We start from the raw sequence: 17498 nt of genomic DNA, 5'->3' as shown, positions 1-17498 counted from the left end.
TGTTAATGAGATCGGCGGGCGGGCGAGTAGATGGTTGTTATAGAGAGAGAAGAGAGAGAGAATGCAGTGCGTTATACTGGGACAATAGCTATGAGGAGGAGGAGAAGAGAGCATGGGGGGAGAGGAGGAGGAGGAGGAGGAGGGGTGACTAGTGGAGGAGAGAGAGGAGAGAAGGCAGGGGGTTACACTGACTGAGACTGCCTGTTTCTGATCCTCTTCAGTTACTAGGGGGGAGAGGGGGAAATGATGAGGAAGGGGGTGGGTTGGGAAAAGGAGAGGAGGAGAGCAGAGAGGGAGGAGGTGGGGTAGAGCGGGGCAGAGGGAGAGGTGACGTGGCGTAGAGCGTGGGAGAAGGGAGTAGAGAGGGACAGAGAGGTAGAGGGAGAGATGGAGTAGGAGAAGAGGGCAGGAAAGAGGGAGAGGTGGAGTAGAGGGGGGGGGCAGAGAGGGAGAGGTGGAGGAGGAGTAGTGGATGGCGAAGAGGGGGGAGGTGGAGTAGTCGGGGCAGAGAGGTAGAGGGAGAGGTGGAAGAGAAGTAGAGGGGGCAGAGGGAGAGGGGAGAGAATAGTAGGTAACAGATGAGATGGAAGAAGAGTGGAGAGGAGAAGCGAAGCGTTTAGGCTGGTGGAGGTAGACGTCAGAGGATGGGCTCACAGTAATGCCTGGAATGGAATGGAATGAGGAATGGTATCTGTCACCTACCTTAGTCTACCTCCACCAGGCTCCCAGGGTTTAGGCCAACGAAACAGCACAGCCCAACAAGCAACAACTCGCGTCTCCCTTTCTCTGCTCTTTCATTCATGTACAGTTCTGTCTCTCCCCAGGAAACCTCTGCCGCCGCCAAGTCCTTTCGAAGATCGGACTTTATAAAACCTCAACTTTGTATACGACCAGCAAATGGAGACTGGCCTTCTTTTTGATTTATCGTCATCAATGTGGCAGTGTTGTTGATTCTCTCTCTTTCCCTTTCTCTCTCTCTCTCACCCCCCCACCCCGGCACTCCCTCTGTTTCCATGTCTCTCTCCCTCCCCAGTCAGATCTACTGCATAGAGAATGCCCACGGGCAGCTGGTGCGAGACCTGGACTTTAATCCCAACAAGCAGTACTACCTGGCCAGCTGTGGGGACGACTGCAAGGTCAAATTCTGGGACGTGAGGAACATCACTGAGCCCGTCAAGAGCCTGGAGGAGCACTCGCACTGGTAGAGAACTGGCCTGTACCTGCACACACACACACACACACACACACACACACACACACACACACACACACACAGTAGATATACAGACAGTAGACACACACACACATAATTCACAACATGCGCATGTATGCGAGTGCACACACACACACGCAAGCGCGGCACGCATGCGCACACACACACACACACACACACACACACACACACACACACACACACACACACACACACACACACACACACACAGACAGACACTTGATTACAGTATGTGTGGATTATTCTGGTGAAAACACCAACAGTGTTCCTGTCTCTGAGCCTGTTTCCCACTTGACAGCGCTCGTTAGCAGGGGAGGTTGGTGTGGAGGCAGGCTCATCGTAATGCATGGAACAGTATGAGGAATGGTATCGTCTGGTAACATTTTTACATTTTGGGCATTTAGCAGACGCCTTATTCCAAAGCAACTTACAATCAATACATTTGAATGCTAAGCATGTGAATCATCAGTCCACCATTCGTTGCAGGAAGAGTAATCTAGCTCAGGCCCGGGGCCATTGATAGAAGGAAAAACCTTCTCCGATCACCTTCTTCTAAAACCTAGTTTTTTTAATTATTCTTTTTTTATACTGGAGAAACAGAGAAACAGTACAAGGGGGGCAATAGAAGTTCTTAGGGACACAGTAGAGGGGAAAGCGGGTGTCTTTAGGAGACGTAGTGCTGAGGGGCAGAAGATGTCTCAGGAGGAGCAGTTAAGGTGTAACCTGAAGAAATGGGTCTTCAGTCTACGACGGAAGATGGGTAGTGACTCTGCCGTTCTGACAGCCGTGGGGAGCTCATTCCACCAGCGGGGAGCCAGTGTTGTGAAGAGAAGTGATCGGGCAGCACGACTGCTGTGCAGAGGTGGTGGGGCCAGTCGGCCAGCCGAGGTGGAGGAGCGGAGTGAGCGGGCTGGAGTTTGGGGGGTTACCATTTCCTTCAGGTAGGCAGGGGCTGTCCCTTTAGCTGCCTGATATGCAAGCACCAGAGTCTTGAATCTGATGCGAGCTGCTATCGGGAGCCAGGGCAGGGTGCGAAGGAGAGGGGTGACATGAGAGTATTTGGGGAGGTTGAATACCAGCTGGGCAGCAGCGTTCTGGATGAGCTGCAGAGGTCTAATGGCGGAGGCGGGGAGCCCAGCCAGGAGTACGTTGCAGTAATCCAGGCGGGAGATGACCAGTGCCTGGGTCAAGAGTTGCGCTGACTCTCTGGTAAGGAATGGTCGTATCCTTCTGATGTTGTAGAGGAAGAATCTGCAGGAGCGAGCCGTTGCTGCAATGTTCTCCGCACAGGATAGTCGGTTGTCCAGGATCACTCCAAGGTTCTTGGCTGTCAGGGAGGGGGTTACAGTAGAGTTCTCCACTGTGATAGAGAAGTCTTGGAGAGGGCAGGCTTTCCCGGAGATGAAGAGGAGCTCGGTCTTGTTAAGATTGAGCTTGAGATGGTGGTCAGCCATCCATGTTGAAATGTCAGCGAGACATGCAGAGATACGGGTTGCCACGTGCAGAGGCGCCCCGTCCATAGAGGCAACCAAGGCAATTGCTTGGGGCCACCAAACAAAAAGGGCCTCCAACTTTAAAAAAAATAAAATAAAATGTTTTCAATATAGATAAACATTTATGAACATGTCTTATGTCTACTGTTCAGTGTCTTTGACACAGTGTATGGTGTATATGAAGATGTTATGACGTTTTATCATGAAAATAATGAACAGCAAGCCAGATCCAAAACTAGGGCCGGTGGAGGAGGGCAATTGTCACATTGGACAGACTACCAAAACAGAAAAATAAAGTATCTTAACGACAGCAAAAGTGATGGATGTCAGAAATACATTACCTGGAGATTCAATAAGGTACTTTTATATGGCAGGATATGGGTTAGGGTTATATGACACCTGTAGCGAGATAGATAGATAGAGCCAAAAGTAAAAAGTCGCTGAGAGACGCAACCAGGGTCTGGCTGGTAATTGTATGACGCGCCAAACAATCCGCTGAGATGAAAATTGAATAGAACAATCAAACTTGGCGACGTACAAAAATAATCCATAAGCGATCAAAACCAGAAAAATAACAAACTATGCGTATAGAATATGCGTATAATGCGGTCAACAAAAATGCATCGCTCCCCTCTCTCTCCACTACCACCATGCAAGGTGCGCAGGTGCTTAAATTACCTTGCAATATCACCCCCCATAACCATATGACTTCTCAATACGGTGATCTAGGCAATAAACAAACAATCAAAGTAAACTCACAATAAACCCATTAGCCTGTTATACTAAATACCGACTAAATCATATTCATACCTCCTACAACACCTCAGGTCTTTGGGTCGGGTGGTTCATGGAGGCAGACTGAAAGGACACACATTCATTGCCTATTTCATAAATGTTCTCCATATAACGACGTCGATCATTGATCGGCAACGACACTATATAATTGTTTGCCTGACTGGCAATCGGATTTGGGCAGTCTGGGGATTTACACGGCAAATCAAATGAAGAACTACAAATCCCAGATGACAGGGAGATGACGTATGACTGCTCTGATAAATCAACCCCTATTTCATTAATTTTCTCTATATAACGACGTCGATCATTGATCGGCAACGACACTATATAATAGTTTGCCTAACTGGCCATCGGATGTGGGCGCCTAATATCTAAAAAGCACTACGGTTTTCTTATTTTAGCGGATTAAAGTAGCGAAGACCAGAAATTCCCATTGACCGCCAGTCAAACTTCTCCCCTTCTATCACCCAAAAAGGGGCGTGATCATTCTGATGACAGGGAGATGACGCGCAATTGCTCTGATGAATTGTAGTTTATTGATAGCTGGCTAGTCTCGCGGTGCCAGCCGTTTCCACTTCCGCTTTGCTCTCGCTCCAAACGTCTGGAGACTATCCATAGAACGGATTCTATGTGCCGCCCGGAGCGAGCGGCAAATCTAGGACACTGATAGGCCGGACCGATGGGAAGCACCGCCCCCCCGTCCTTCTCATTGGTTCAGCGGGGCAGTTTTTTTTTTAAGTTAACTATTCATTTGTTACGTATTTATTTGACATCTGGGTACAAAATACAAATAGTTAATACATCATGTAGCCTATATTAAAGCCTTTAAAAATGATTCATGATAAGATCCATCATTTACATGCATTTACATGCATCATTTACATGCTCCATGTTGCATGTAATTTGTATGCTACTTGTGGTCCAGTATGTCGCAATGTGTAGGTGTGCTACTGTACCTGTGGTCATGTACTGTTTTTACTGTTTCTACTGTTTTTACTGTTTTTATGTAATGTGCTTTGCATGTTTTTATGTGCTTTTATTATGTCAAATGTAATTGTTGTGTTGTGGCTGTCTTGGCCAGGGCTCCTTTGTAAAAGAGACGCTAGTCTTTCAGACAGTTTTTTTACTTACACACACACGAGCGCGCGCATATGCGCGAACTTCGTAAAACCGTATTATATTTTAGTGTCAGGGAAATAAATACATTTGAAAATGTCCACATCGTCACCCGCCTAAGACCCTTACCAGGGGCCTCCATAATGTTGTTTGCTTAGGGCCCCCAAAAGTCTAGGGGCTCCACTGGCCACGTGTACATCAGACGGGGGGAAGGACAGGAAGAGTTGAGTGTCGTCTGCGTAGCTGTGGTAGGAGAGCCCATGTGAAGAGATTACCGAGCCAAGAGACTTGGTGTAGAGAGAGAAAAGTAAGGGCCCTAGGACAGAACCCTGGGGTACCCCAGTGGAGAGGGTTCGTGGAGAAGACAGCGATTCTCTCCAGGTCACCTGGTAGGAGCGGCCCGCCAGGTAGGAAGAAAACCAGGAGTGTGCGGTGCCAGAGATGCCCAGTTCTGAGAGGATGGAGAGAAGGATCTGGTGATTGACTGTGTCGAAGGCAGCAGACAGGTCAAGGAGAATGAGAACAGAGGAGAGGGAGGAAGCTTGAGCAGAGTGGAGGGCTTCCGTGACAGCAAGGAGCGCAGTCTCAGTGGAGTGCCCAGCCTTGAAGCCGGATTGGTGGGGGTCTAAGTGTTCCATCTTCCGGAGATAGTCAGTCAGTTGTTTAGATGCCGCGCGTTCAAGGGTTTTGGAAGGGAAGGAGAGAAGGGATACAGGTCTGTAATTGTGGACAGATGATGGGTCAAGGGTAGGTTTCTTGAGGAGAGGCTTGATTCTGGCTATTTTGAAGGCCGCTGGGACAGATCCTGTGGATAGGGAGGAGTTGATTAGGGTGGTAAGGTAAGGAAGGATGTAACAGCACTCTGAATTCTATTCCATGCATTACAATGAGCTTGTCCTCCAGTTTCTACCTCCACCATCCTCCCCTGCAGTGCAGAGCTCTCTCTTCTCTCTTCAACACAGCACCTCCCTTCACACTAATTAGCAACGGTGTACACAAGGACCCTGAACAGCCACCCTGTATCCCACTCACTCATCTTTCGTTGCTATTCCCACAGCTATGAACATGCCCCAGACTCCCCCCCCCAAAAAAAGAGTGTCGTAATCGATATCTATGTATGTTTTTCTGTCTAGCTAACAAAGGGGGGGGGGGGGGGCGAGGGGCGAGGCGATGCCTCCCAGCTTGCCACTCAGCATTAAGGGTTGGATTGGGGGTAAGACCCTGCGACATACCAGCGCCATGTCCAGGGGGTGTACTCATACATCAAGCCGCCTCACGCTACGGAAACAGGAGATAGGCTCCTGCCCTATGAGCCATTAGGCTCGAAAACCATCGGTTCTCAAGGCTACTTACTTACTGTTCAACAGAGATAACAGGGCGTGGCAGGGATGGCTGCTGTCCATCTTCCCGGCCTTCCTCTTGCACCTCCCGGAGTAGATGTCCTGTACGGCTGGGAGCTCACGGCCTGTGATGAACTGGTAGAGGTTGATCATGTTAGGTCCTCAGTGATACAGACGAACTTGAAGCTGCTGACTTTCTCCAGTGTAGGCCCCACTGATGTGGATGTGGGCGTGGCACCCCCCCACTTCTTCCTGAAGTCCACGATCAGCTCCTTAGTTTTCACACACACACACACACACACACACACACACACGCACACGCACATGCATACGCGCACGTGCATGCTCACACACACACACACACACACACACACACACACACACACACACACTCGTATGCTTGGCTGAGGTGTTAAGTGTTTAAGTGTGCTGTGACATTGTTTAGTTTGGTAAATTGCAGTGCAGTATTCAGAGGTCTGGTACGTGTTTACAGTGGGGTGCAAAAATGTGGACACCTCTGGTTTAAATGTCTGTTACAATTAATCTCCAAGTTTATTGAAAGCAAACCTGAACAACCTGAAGCCTATTGGAACAATGTGTTTTGGACTGACGAAACCAAATTTGAACTTTTTGCCCACAACCAAAGAAGGTATGTTTGGAGAAAAAAGGGTGAAGCATTTGTAGAGAAGAACACCTTGCCAACTGTTAAGCATGGCGGTGGATCCATTATGCTTTGGGGTTGTGTAGCAGCTGGGGGCACAGGCAATATTGTGCGGGTGGAAGGAAGAATGGATTCCACCAAATATCAAGACATTCTAGAGGCTAATGTTCGAAGGTCAGTCCAGAAATTGAAGTTGAATAGAGGTTGGGTATCTCAAACATGCCGTGCATACAAGTAGGCTGAAGAATATTTCTGAGCTAGAGGTATTCTGCCAGGAAGAATGGGGAAACATTCCAAAAACAAGTATTTAAAGACTCATAGCTGGCAACAGGAAGTGTTTGCAAGCTGTTATAGTTGCCCGAAGAGGAGTTACAAAGTACTAGCTGACAGGGTTCCCAAACTTTTGCACAAGGCCTTTTTCCTTGTTTTATGATTTTGAGACTGTAAAAACAACAACAACAAAAATGTACAAAACAATGTGATGAAATGTGTCATGTTTAACTTTGTACCATTTAGAGGTTAGGTTTGCTTCTTTTCACTTAGATATTAATTGTAAAAGGCATTTTGTCTAAGGGTGCCGACACTTTTGCACCCCAATGTAGCTATTCTTTGCTGGGCTGCGATGGTCAGAGCTATGGAAGTAGCTGAATACAGTCTACTGCGGTTTTCAGGAGTGTGTGTGCGTCCGTGTGTGTGTACGTGCGCGCGTGTGTCTGTGTGGAGCTAGGCTCCTGCTCTCTCTCTCTCTCTCTCTCTCTCTCTGGTGTGAGTGAGCTGAATAGATAATCACTACTGTCTATGAGCCAAACGGCACCGTTGCTGCAGCTATAGCAGCACACCTATCACTGCATGATAAAGACGCAAACACACACACACAAACACACACACACACTCTCTCCCATATAAAAACACACAAAGGATGTTATCTCAACAGAGATAGACTGGACAAATATATCAATAGCTGCAGATGTGATCCCATTTTGATAGGGTGGGTGTGTATGTGTGTGTGTGTGTGTGTGTGTGTGTGTGTGTGTGTGTGTGTGTGTGTGTGTGTGTGTGTGTGTGTGTGGTGTTTTTGGAGCTAGTGCGGTAGGGCCTCGGGGGCCCGGGGTATTAGGGACTATTTTTTAGCCGGCAAGCGGATTAGCAGAGTGAAGGGAGAGAGGGTTCGCTGAGCCAGACTTTCTGTCAACAGCCCCAGTTATCCCTCAATCCCTCTCCATGAGGAGTTGGGATCCACCACTGAGCCTGGCCCCAGGCTGAGAGAGGGGGAGGGAGGGAGAGAGAGAGAGAGGGAGAGAGTGAGGGGGGGAGAATGAGAGAGGGAGGGAGAGAGAGGGGGGGAATGAGAGAGGGAGGGAGAGAGGGGGGGGGGGGTGGTGAGAGGGAGGGAGAGAGAGAGGGGGAGAGAATGAGAGAGGGAGGGAAGGTTTGAGGCAGAGAGAGTGAGGGAGGGAGAGAAGGAGTGACGGGAGAGAAAGAGGGAGGCAGGGGGAGAGAGGGGTGAACGAGGGTCAGACTAACAGAGAGATAGTCGAAGAAAGATGGTACGACACAGAGAGAGAGACAGAGGGAATGATGTGGAGAGAGGGAGATAGGGGGAGAGAGAGAGGGGTGGGGAAGGAAGATAATTAGAGAGGGAGGGGCGGATGGAGTGAATGAGAGAGTGGAAGGGAGAGAGAAAAAGAGAGAAGGGCAGAGAAGTAGGAAGTGGGACAGAGAGGGGTAGTAGAAAGATGGAAAGATGGTATGATAGAGAGAGAGAGAGAGAGAGAGAGAGAAAGAGAGAGAGAGAGAGACTGGGTGGGGTGGGGTGGAATGAGGGGAGGCAGAGTTTAGGGCATGGATCACATTTCTAAACACATTTCTGTAACACCTCTCTCCCTGCTCCCTCATGGGTGTGTGGGTGCATGTACCTGTGTGTGTGTGCGTGCGCGTGCACATATTGGTGCATACCTGTGTTCATACGTGTGTGTGTGTGTGTTCCCAGGGTGTGGAGTGTGCGCTACAACAGCTCCCATGACCAGCTGGTGTTGACGGGCAGCAGTGACAGTAGAGTGATCCTGTCCAACATGGTGTCCATCTCCTCGGAGCCCTTTGGTCACATGGTGGATGATGATGACCTCAGCGATGGAGAGGACAACCACCAGGACGAGAAGTACGGACACTCTCAGACACACTTCCATCCATTACTGTCCACCAAGGCCGGGGGCTAATTCCTTTTCAGAATCAGAATCAGAATCAGAAGACTTTATTGCCATGACATGTAAACATGTTAGGAATTTGGTTTGGGACAGTGGAGCAATCCCATAAATTCCAGAAGTTAATTGAATTCCAATTCAGTCATTAAAAAATAAAGGCCACTTTTCATTGACTTAATATTCATTGACAAATACAGTGAAAAATCAGGGTATCTGATTAGATGAGCAGAGTGTTAAAGGAATAGTCTTCCCGTTATAGTAGTGGACACAGAGAAAATAGACTGACACCTGTAGATCATTACTCACAAATGGTGACAACCACTCCATAACTATCATTGTCCTAAACAAATTGTCTTGACCGTTCCAGATTGTCTCTCAACGGTCCACTCCTTAACTGACCACTGGACACATACTCTAAAGGCCAATGCACACGGTGTGCGATTTTGTCGCACCGCAAACTCGATTCCATTGTTTTGAATGAGACAATGCACACGGCGTGCGATGCGATATTGTCGCACGACAACATTCGATTCTCAATTCACACCACCGAAGTCAACAACACGGCCCATCTCATATGGGATTACAAGACACCTATATTACATAATAATAACAATTGAGCATGTAGGCACAATATGCCCAGTTGTATCTTGTAGACATTGTGGAAGCAAGGTAAGCAATATTGGTAGAGCCTATAGTAATCAGCCTGCCTGGTCCGACTTCGGTGGTGTGAATTGAGAATCGAATGTTGTCGTGTGACAAAATCGCTGTGTGCATTGGCCTTAAGCACGCCGTGTGCATTGGCCTTAAGTCTATAAGCGGCTGGCTGCAGGCCAGGAGAAGGTCAGGTGTTATTCTAGACGCCTGTGTGTCAGAGAAGTGTTGACGGTGGACACCATTTGAAAGCGTGCTACATTGTATGTATCCTGAAGATATATTCACTTAAGATTATACAATGTTTAATAGGCACACTAAAAATGCATCTCATCAGTATTTTCCGGTAGTCAGCAAATCAACAGTGTGTATTCTTCACATTCTTTCCGTAAATTGAAAATTCTAAATCTTTGGAAATGTGGAATTACATTTTCCAAAACACATCCTGAATTTGTTCATTTCAAAGGAATTCGGTACCAACCCTGCTGTCCTTCCCCTGCATCCAAGTTCTCCACCCTTTTTACCTCAAGTGTACGCTTATCCACTCCTTTCACATGGATTTAATAGTATATCAACCATGGTGTAAGATTCTATGGTTACACCAGTCCTATGCTTTTAAATCCTAAGTAGGGGAGTGGCCAAGTGTACACTTTGAAAGAGAAAGGTGAAGAATTAGTACTCAAGGGCTTGTCCAGATACAACCTCTAGCCCTCCTTAAACACTTCTGAATCTGAAAATGATTGGATAGATAGATAGATAGAAAAGATGGCGTATATTCAACCAAACGTATCTTAACTTACTGAAGGACCAGCGGAGCTACAGTGGTATACCTAGCTTAGACCTATTCACGGTCTGAAGTGTATTAAGCTCTCTAGTCTAGAGACTTATAAACAAGTCGTCTGTCATGTAACCAAATCAGACGTTTCATTGCTTTACTGGCTAGGTAGCTGAACAGAATATCGCAATAGCAACATGTATGCTAGCTCAATCTTGACAATGTTGTCATTAGTATAGCCAGCTTGCTAAATATTGATTTGGAGAGGCGATTCGCCTCTGGCGAATATAACACCTTGTTGTATAGATAGCTTGCACTGCTAGCCAACATCTTGGTGGTAACATTAATCAATATTGATCAATATAACATTAATCAACTAATTTCACAAGTGACTGTGAATGTTTAGTGAACGGTTTGCGTAATAGCCCATTGTGAATAAAGAGGACAGGAATAGGTGTAATGAGCAATGTGAAAATGTTCCTATTTAACAGCCTCAACCGTGTGTGTGTGTGTGTGTGTGTTTGTGTTTGCTTGCCCTTAACCTCTGTGTGTGTGTGTATGTGCGTTTGGTGTGTGTGTTTGTGTGTGTGTGTGTTTATGTGTGTTTGCTTGCCCTTAACCTCTGTGTGTGTGTGTGTGTGTGTGTGTGTGCGCGTGTGCGTGTGTGTGTGCGTGTTTGTGTGCGTGTGTGCGCGTGTCCTAGGAGCAAGGAGCCCCTGCAGGACAGCATCATCTCCACATACGAGGAGCACGAGGACAGCGTGTATGCGGTGGAGTGGTCCTCAGCCGACCCCTGGCTCTTCGCCTCGCTCAGCTACGACGGCAGGCTGGTCATCAACAGGGTCCCCCGCGCCCTCAAATACCGCATCCTGCTCTAGACATCCTGGACCACCGGACCTTACTGAGAGGGGGGGCGGAGGGGGGGGCGGTTAAGGCACTGAAAAGAGAAAAAACTGTGAAGTCTAATAGTTACAGTCGATGGAGGGATAGATTATGTTGTATGTACTGTGCATTCATAATTAATATGACCAATTAGAGGTTTTCCTTCAGAACAGTCTCTCTCACTTCTCAGAAGAGCATTGGATGCTAGAGTAAGGCTAACCGCACTACAGCCCTCCTCTAAACCCAGCAGTCAGTTTCAGTGCTTAAACTCTCTCTACACACACACGCACACACACACACACACACACCACCGCTGCGTCTCAGCTCACCCCACAGGAACACCAGACTCGCTTCAGATCTCCATGCCTACGCCACCCAGGCTTCTATATCTCTCACACACACACACACACACACACACACACATGCACACACACACACACACACACACACACACACACACACACACACACACACACACACACACCCCACCACTGCGTATCAGCTCTCCCCACAGGAACACCAGACTTGCTTCAGCTCTCCCTGCCTACACCATCCAGGCCTCTCTCTCTCTCTCTCTCTCTCTCTCACACACAAACACACACACACACACACACACACACACACACACACACACACACTCAGAACCACCGCTGAGAACAAACCGGGGCCGAAGTCTGCCAAGGGAGCCATCCTCACCAGACCTTTATGCGCACACACACACACACACACACACACACACACACACTCCATCTCTCTCTCTACTGCATACGTTGTTGTATATGTTCAGTTCTCTCTCCGTCTCTGCTACTACCACTGAAAACTAACGCTTGACGTTCCTTTGGCCTTAGTGACCAAGGCTACTGAATGTTTGTATACAGACTGAAAATATACTGTTTGGTGTGTCTGAATAGAATTAAATATTCTATGTGTTGGAAAAACTGGCCTTCGCTTATTCATGTTGAGTTGGTGAACATAAAAGGGGCAATCTGGGATTCCAACAACAACACAGTGGTCTCCCGGTGTGTATGATACTTTATAATGTCTTCTTAATACAGCATTATTTGCTATGCTGTATATACTGTCTCTTAAACCCCCCAAAATGGCCGATAATAGCTCAGGATCCTTTTGAGATGATATAAGACATTAGAATTATGCCATGCATTATAACATGCTTATAACGAGACATGGTTTTGGAGGCATTATAACAAGTATGCTCTAAGTGAAGCGTTTTAATAGGAAAGGAGTGTATTAGTTGTCAAGTGAGACATGTCCATAGGGGTTTCTCGTATGCCTCGGTGACAGACGGCTTCTCTCTTGGGGATGACTAGGGCTGAACCCGTGGCACCAGAGTTGGCAGATGACAGCTTTAAGGGATACACTCCTCCTCCTCTTCCTCCTCCTCCTCTTTCCTCTCCTCTCCTCTCTTCTCATCCTTCCCTTCTCTCTCTCATCCTCCCTCTCACTTTCTCTCCTCCTTCCCTCTCTCACCCCTTCCTCTCTTTCTCCCTCTTCCTCCCACCTCTGTTTCCTGCTCTTCGTTGCACCCCCACCCCCCAGCTTTCTTTTTCTGATCTTTCCTTCTTCCTACCCCCTTCTCTCTCTGCATCATCCGGCTACTTTCCTCCTCATCCCTCCTCCTCCCTTTCCCTCCTTCCCTCGTCTCATGTACAGCGTGTGTGTTGACGCTGGTCGATAGTGACAGTCCCAGCCTTCGTTATGGCAGACACCATTGACAGGCTTTTTAATTGCAGCTTGACTCTTTTGAGGATCTCGGCGGATCTTTATCTCCAACCACACATCACACACACACACACCGGTGCAATGGGAGGGGGCTCTTCATTAGCCATGCCAGCCGGGACGGGTGGTACGATGTGCTGAATGCAGAGTGTGTGTGTGTGTTTGTGTGTCGGTGGGTGGGTAGGTCGGTGTATATGTGTGTTTCGATACCTCCTTAGGAACCCAGCTCACATACCCACCTCTTGTTATTCTGCAGTCAATTATGGAAAGGAGATTGGGGTGAGGAATGTAGATGTCGTGGTGTTGGTGCTGAGAGCTTAATGTAGATGTCGTGGTGTTGGTGCTGAGAGCTTCATCTTTGATTCTGACTGGTTTCATAACTCGTTCCTGCCGTTTTAACTTGAAAATGTAGTTGTTTGGTGCTACACACACAAGCATAAGCATTAACCCCTAACGTTAGTCTCATCCCTCTAAGGACTGTGTGTGCGTGTGCGTGTGCGTGTGCGCGTGCGCGTGCGCGCGTGTGCGGAGATTGAAGTGAAAATCGATAACAATTTGATTGGAGGGTGGAAAGGCAGATTGATTTAACGCATAATACATATGACAGATGCAGATCTGCTAATCTTATAATATGCAATATTACGCTTCCTGATCGACCATTTCATCTGATCAGTATTCCTGAATGGCTGTCCTATTAATAAAATCCTTGAAAGTGCTTGATTCTGCAGTTTTTTAATGCAAACATAGAAATCAGTAGTATTGCTTTGCGGTTCAATGTTATAGTTTGAATGATTGTGTTGAATGTCTCAAAGGCATGAACTGACCTCCCTCCCTCCCTCCGCAGCTTTTCTATTCACTTGTTGCTCAGCTGAGATGATGCTGCATGAGTGAGAGAGGAGGTGCTCGAAATAACGTGGTCCCATATGAAAAAGATTAATATGAATTATTTGTCTTATTTGTTGGTGCCATTGTTTAGATACAATTAGACAAGCTATTCAGTTTTCACTAGTTTAATCATACTACACACAAACACCCCTAATTAAATAAATATGATCTCTCTGATTTGAATGAATGTGAAACATCTCATGATTGAACAGCTGCGTGTGTGTGTGTGTGTGTGTGTGTGTGTGTGTGAGAGAGAGAGAGAGAGAGAGAGAGAGAGAGAGAGAGAGAGAGAGAGAGAGAGAGAGAGAGAGAGAGAGAGAGAGAGAGAGAGAGAGAGAGAGAGAGAGAGAGAGAGAGAGAGAGAGAGAGAGAGAGAGAGAGAGAGAGAGGGTATGTAAGGATGTCCAGGCCAGGGTCAGCCTAGCATTGTTGTATAGATTTTATGTCCAAGATTTGATATAATAATAAGAGATAGCCTATGGTTAAAGGAGCGATAGGCGTAAGTAAGTAAGTATGGTTAAAGTCATTATTGTTTAATAACCTATTTTTACTGAGGATATTGTTGAAGAACTATCCTAATGGAGTTACATTTTAATTCAACTATTGAACAAATACATTTATATTTTCAAGTTCTATAGTGTTAAAACGGTGATTAACCCTCACTCATGTAGCAAAACTTTACGTCACGTAGAGTCCTTGAATTTGAGAGAATTTGGCCTTGAAAGTCATTGAGAAGTCCTTGAATTGGATGTTAAAGAAGGTGTGGGAACCCTGTAATATGATACATTGATATTCAATATACAACTTCTACCTCTGCAAAGTAAAACTGCTGACACAGCAAATTACTAAAACACTGCTGTGTAGCGATAGCTATAGGCTACTTCTGCACATTAATTTTCTACTCTTGCAGTAACAACAAGATGACTAGTGAATCAGGAAGGGATGAGGTGTTTTCGTAGCTGTCGGCGAGTCAGCTTTGCCCCATTTAAATATCTGTGAAACAGCCCTGGGAGGGTCAGTGACACACGCATTTGCGTGACTTCTTTCTCACGTTTCGTGCTCTGAGAGCTCCCAGAGTTCAAGTGCAACCTAGCGCCACTGCCAACTGCTGTATGTGGAACCTTGAGTCACGTGACCCTGGTGTAGTCGTATGCATGCCTGCCGGGGGTGGTGCTGAAGGCGAAAAAGGCCGTCTTCAGGTCACGTCCCCTGACCTGGGTTTTTGAGGTTGGTTTGATGTCATAGTTGCGGTCAGGGCAAACTCACAAGTGACATATTGTTAAGTACAGTATGACATTGGCATTGAATGGATTTACCAGGTCTTTAACCATGAAATGCATGCCTTTTTTTCTATTTTTTTAAGGTATCTCAAAATGACTAACCTCAATAAATAAGATTGACTAGATTCCATGTTATTACTGTTTATTGTATATTTCAATGTTTGTTAATTTTTTCAGTTTGTGAGCAAATTGCTGCTCCATGTCAATGTCTCAAAACACACTGAAAGTGAAGGAAAGTACTGTAGTAAAGTAAGTAGTTAAGCTTGAGACGTAGCTGTATTTCATACTGTTTCACATGCAGTGTAAATCGTATGCAAAATGGCAGCTGTTTTTCTGAAAAGTCCCTCATGGAGTCATGCACCAATGTCTGTCCTTCTCTCAGGCCACGATACTGCCCTTTTAAAAATATATATATTATTATCTTAAAACAAATGTAAAATAGGCATGCATGTTTGTTTTTCACATTTCTGTTTGTATAATGTTTTAAACAGCAATAATAAAACCTAGGGGTCATGCGGGTCCTGTCTTCTGAGGGCGAAGACGGAATTGGATTCAGCTGCTCTGGAAATTAAATAAATGAAATTAGATTTCTCTTAATTATTTATTCATGTCTTTGGCGCAGGAGAGCAACCTTGGGGGGACCCAGGTGATTATTACCTTCAAGAGGCACTCCATTTACATTTGGAAAATTGTGCACAATCCCTTGAAATGAAAATAATGCCTGATGAAAATGCTGCATGTACTTACTGCTTTTGACACACACACACACACACACACACACACACACACACACACACACACACACACTTTGTGTAATGTTGCAGAGGGATTGAAGCCTGACCAAGTCAGAAAAGCCCAGGGGAGGTGTTGTGTGTTCATGTTTGTGTATGTGTATGTGTGCTATTTATCGGTTTGTCAGGTTTTCCTCAAACCAAGTGTAATCATACAGGTTCCCAGAATGTGCACTGCCAGTAGATAGTAGGTCGGTGTTCTGAAACAAACATCTGCCAAACACTAAAATACAACACAAATCCAATCTTACTGTATTTGCTTTACAAGCAAACAGAAAATCCCTCCTCTCCAGTATAATATTGGAGATAAATAAATCATGAAATAGATTCACTCTAAAGCTCTATCCTTGTATATTCTAAGCAAAGGAATTTCTGTACCAGCTCAGCTCAATGGCGGTCGAAGTGGTGTCCCCGCTGTATGTCGCCGTATGGAACTTTTGACGTTCTCTAGAAGTTTACAGGGATATCCACTTACACTGACAAACACCCCAAAGACTGGGAAGTGTTGTTTTATCCACAGATAAAGTGAATAGGACTATCAAGCCCTCAGAGAAATTGTAGGCATGGTCTATATACAGTATATATACTAAATACTATATATTTAGTACAATTCTTGAATCTCTCTCTCTCCCTCTCTCTCTGTCCCTCCCTCCCTCCCACTTTCTCTGTCTGTCCCCACTTCCTCCGACTCTCTCCCCCTCCCTGTCTGTCATGGACACGGGGACTTAGGTGTAAACGCACCAGCGCGCAGATTTACACGCTTTTCTGCATGTCTTTACAAACGCCACACAAAAGGGTCCGCCAAGCTCTTTATTGCCGGCTCTTTCCCCATTTCCACACCACCGTACAGTAAAGTAGCTCTCCTAGCTCAGTGTCAAATCTATAGAAAACGTCACGTAACCATCTCGTGTCGGATGTCACAACGTTTTTGTCACACAGAATGACCCTCTTTCTTCTGGGAGGCGAAGGAGCACAATGGCACAAGGATATCACGGTACAGGCGTGTGCTGACTTCCATGTCTTTTTCAGCCCTATTGTTCTTCAATTACAGGACAAGCACTTGGGAGGCTCCAATGTTATTTATGGCTCTTTGTCCACCACACCCCACATATAATGACCTCTTCTGAAATTGTAATTGCTTTCATTTCTCATGTCCGCTGTCGCCAAAACATCCGCACGAATCCCCCCTCTGGGCCGCCATGGAGATTGACAGCCCTGTGTTGGATGAGGGCACGTTGGAAGTCATAGGTCGGCTGCCTGGGATTGTGGGTAGGCGCTTGTTTTCGTGTGTGTGTGTGTGTTTAGAAATTGTTTTCTAGCTGGACTTGTGACATGTGCAATATTGACTGACTGTACTGCAGCACTATATATGTTACGGTATGCCTGTTAAAAGATGTTAGTTTTAGTCATTCTCTATCTGTATACAGTCTACAGTACAGCAGCGAGACATATTTAGGGTATCCATGTCACAAGAATATGTGGTAGTCTGTCATAAAATGACATACCATTTTGACATATATAGCTTGTTTTCAATGGGACCCTATCTTACCGGGGGGGGGCACTTTTTCGCCTGGTATGGATTACAGTGAATTGTAAGTCCCATCACAAGTGTTATGGCAATGTGAAGTGGCAGGTTGAATGTGTTTGATCAATGGAG

At 46.3% G+C, this 17498-nt stretch overlaps 1 protein-coding gene across 1 annotated transcript in view; it reads left to right on the top strand.

The window, feature by feature from the left end:
* The window catches only part of eipr1 (EARP complex and GARP complex interacting protein 1), a 60400-nt gene extending 48437 nt beyond the window's left edge, over positions 1-11963 (top strand). The window contains exons 7-9 of the mRNA XM_080550588.1: positions 1034-1201; positions 8630-8797; positions 10970-11963. Of these exons, the coding sequence (XP_080406714.1) occupies positions 1034-1201; positions 8630-8797; positions 10970-11144 (511 nt within the window). The 3' untranslated portion in view covers positions 11145-11963. The remainder of the gene's footprint in view (positions 1-1033; positions 1202-8629; positions 8798-10969) is intronic.
* The last annotated feature ends 5535 nt before the right edge of the window (positions 11964-17498 follow it).

Source organism: Nansenia antarctica (assembly GCF_963989245.1).
Source record: "Nansenia antarctica genome assembly, chromosome: 1".
In the NCBI taxonomy this organism is placed as follows: domain Eukaryota; kingdom Metazoa; phylum Chordata; class Actinopteri; order Argentiniformes; family Microstomatidae; genus Nansenia; species Nansenia antarctica.
This window is presented reverse-complemented; position numbering and strand designations above follow the sequence as displayed.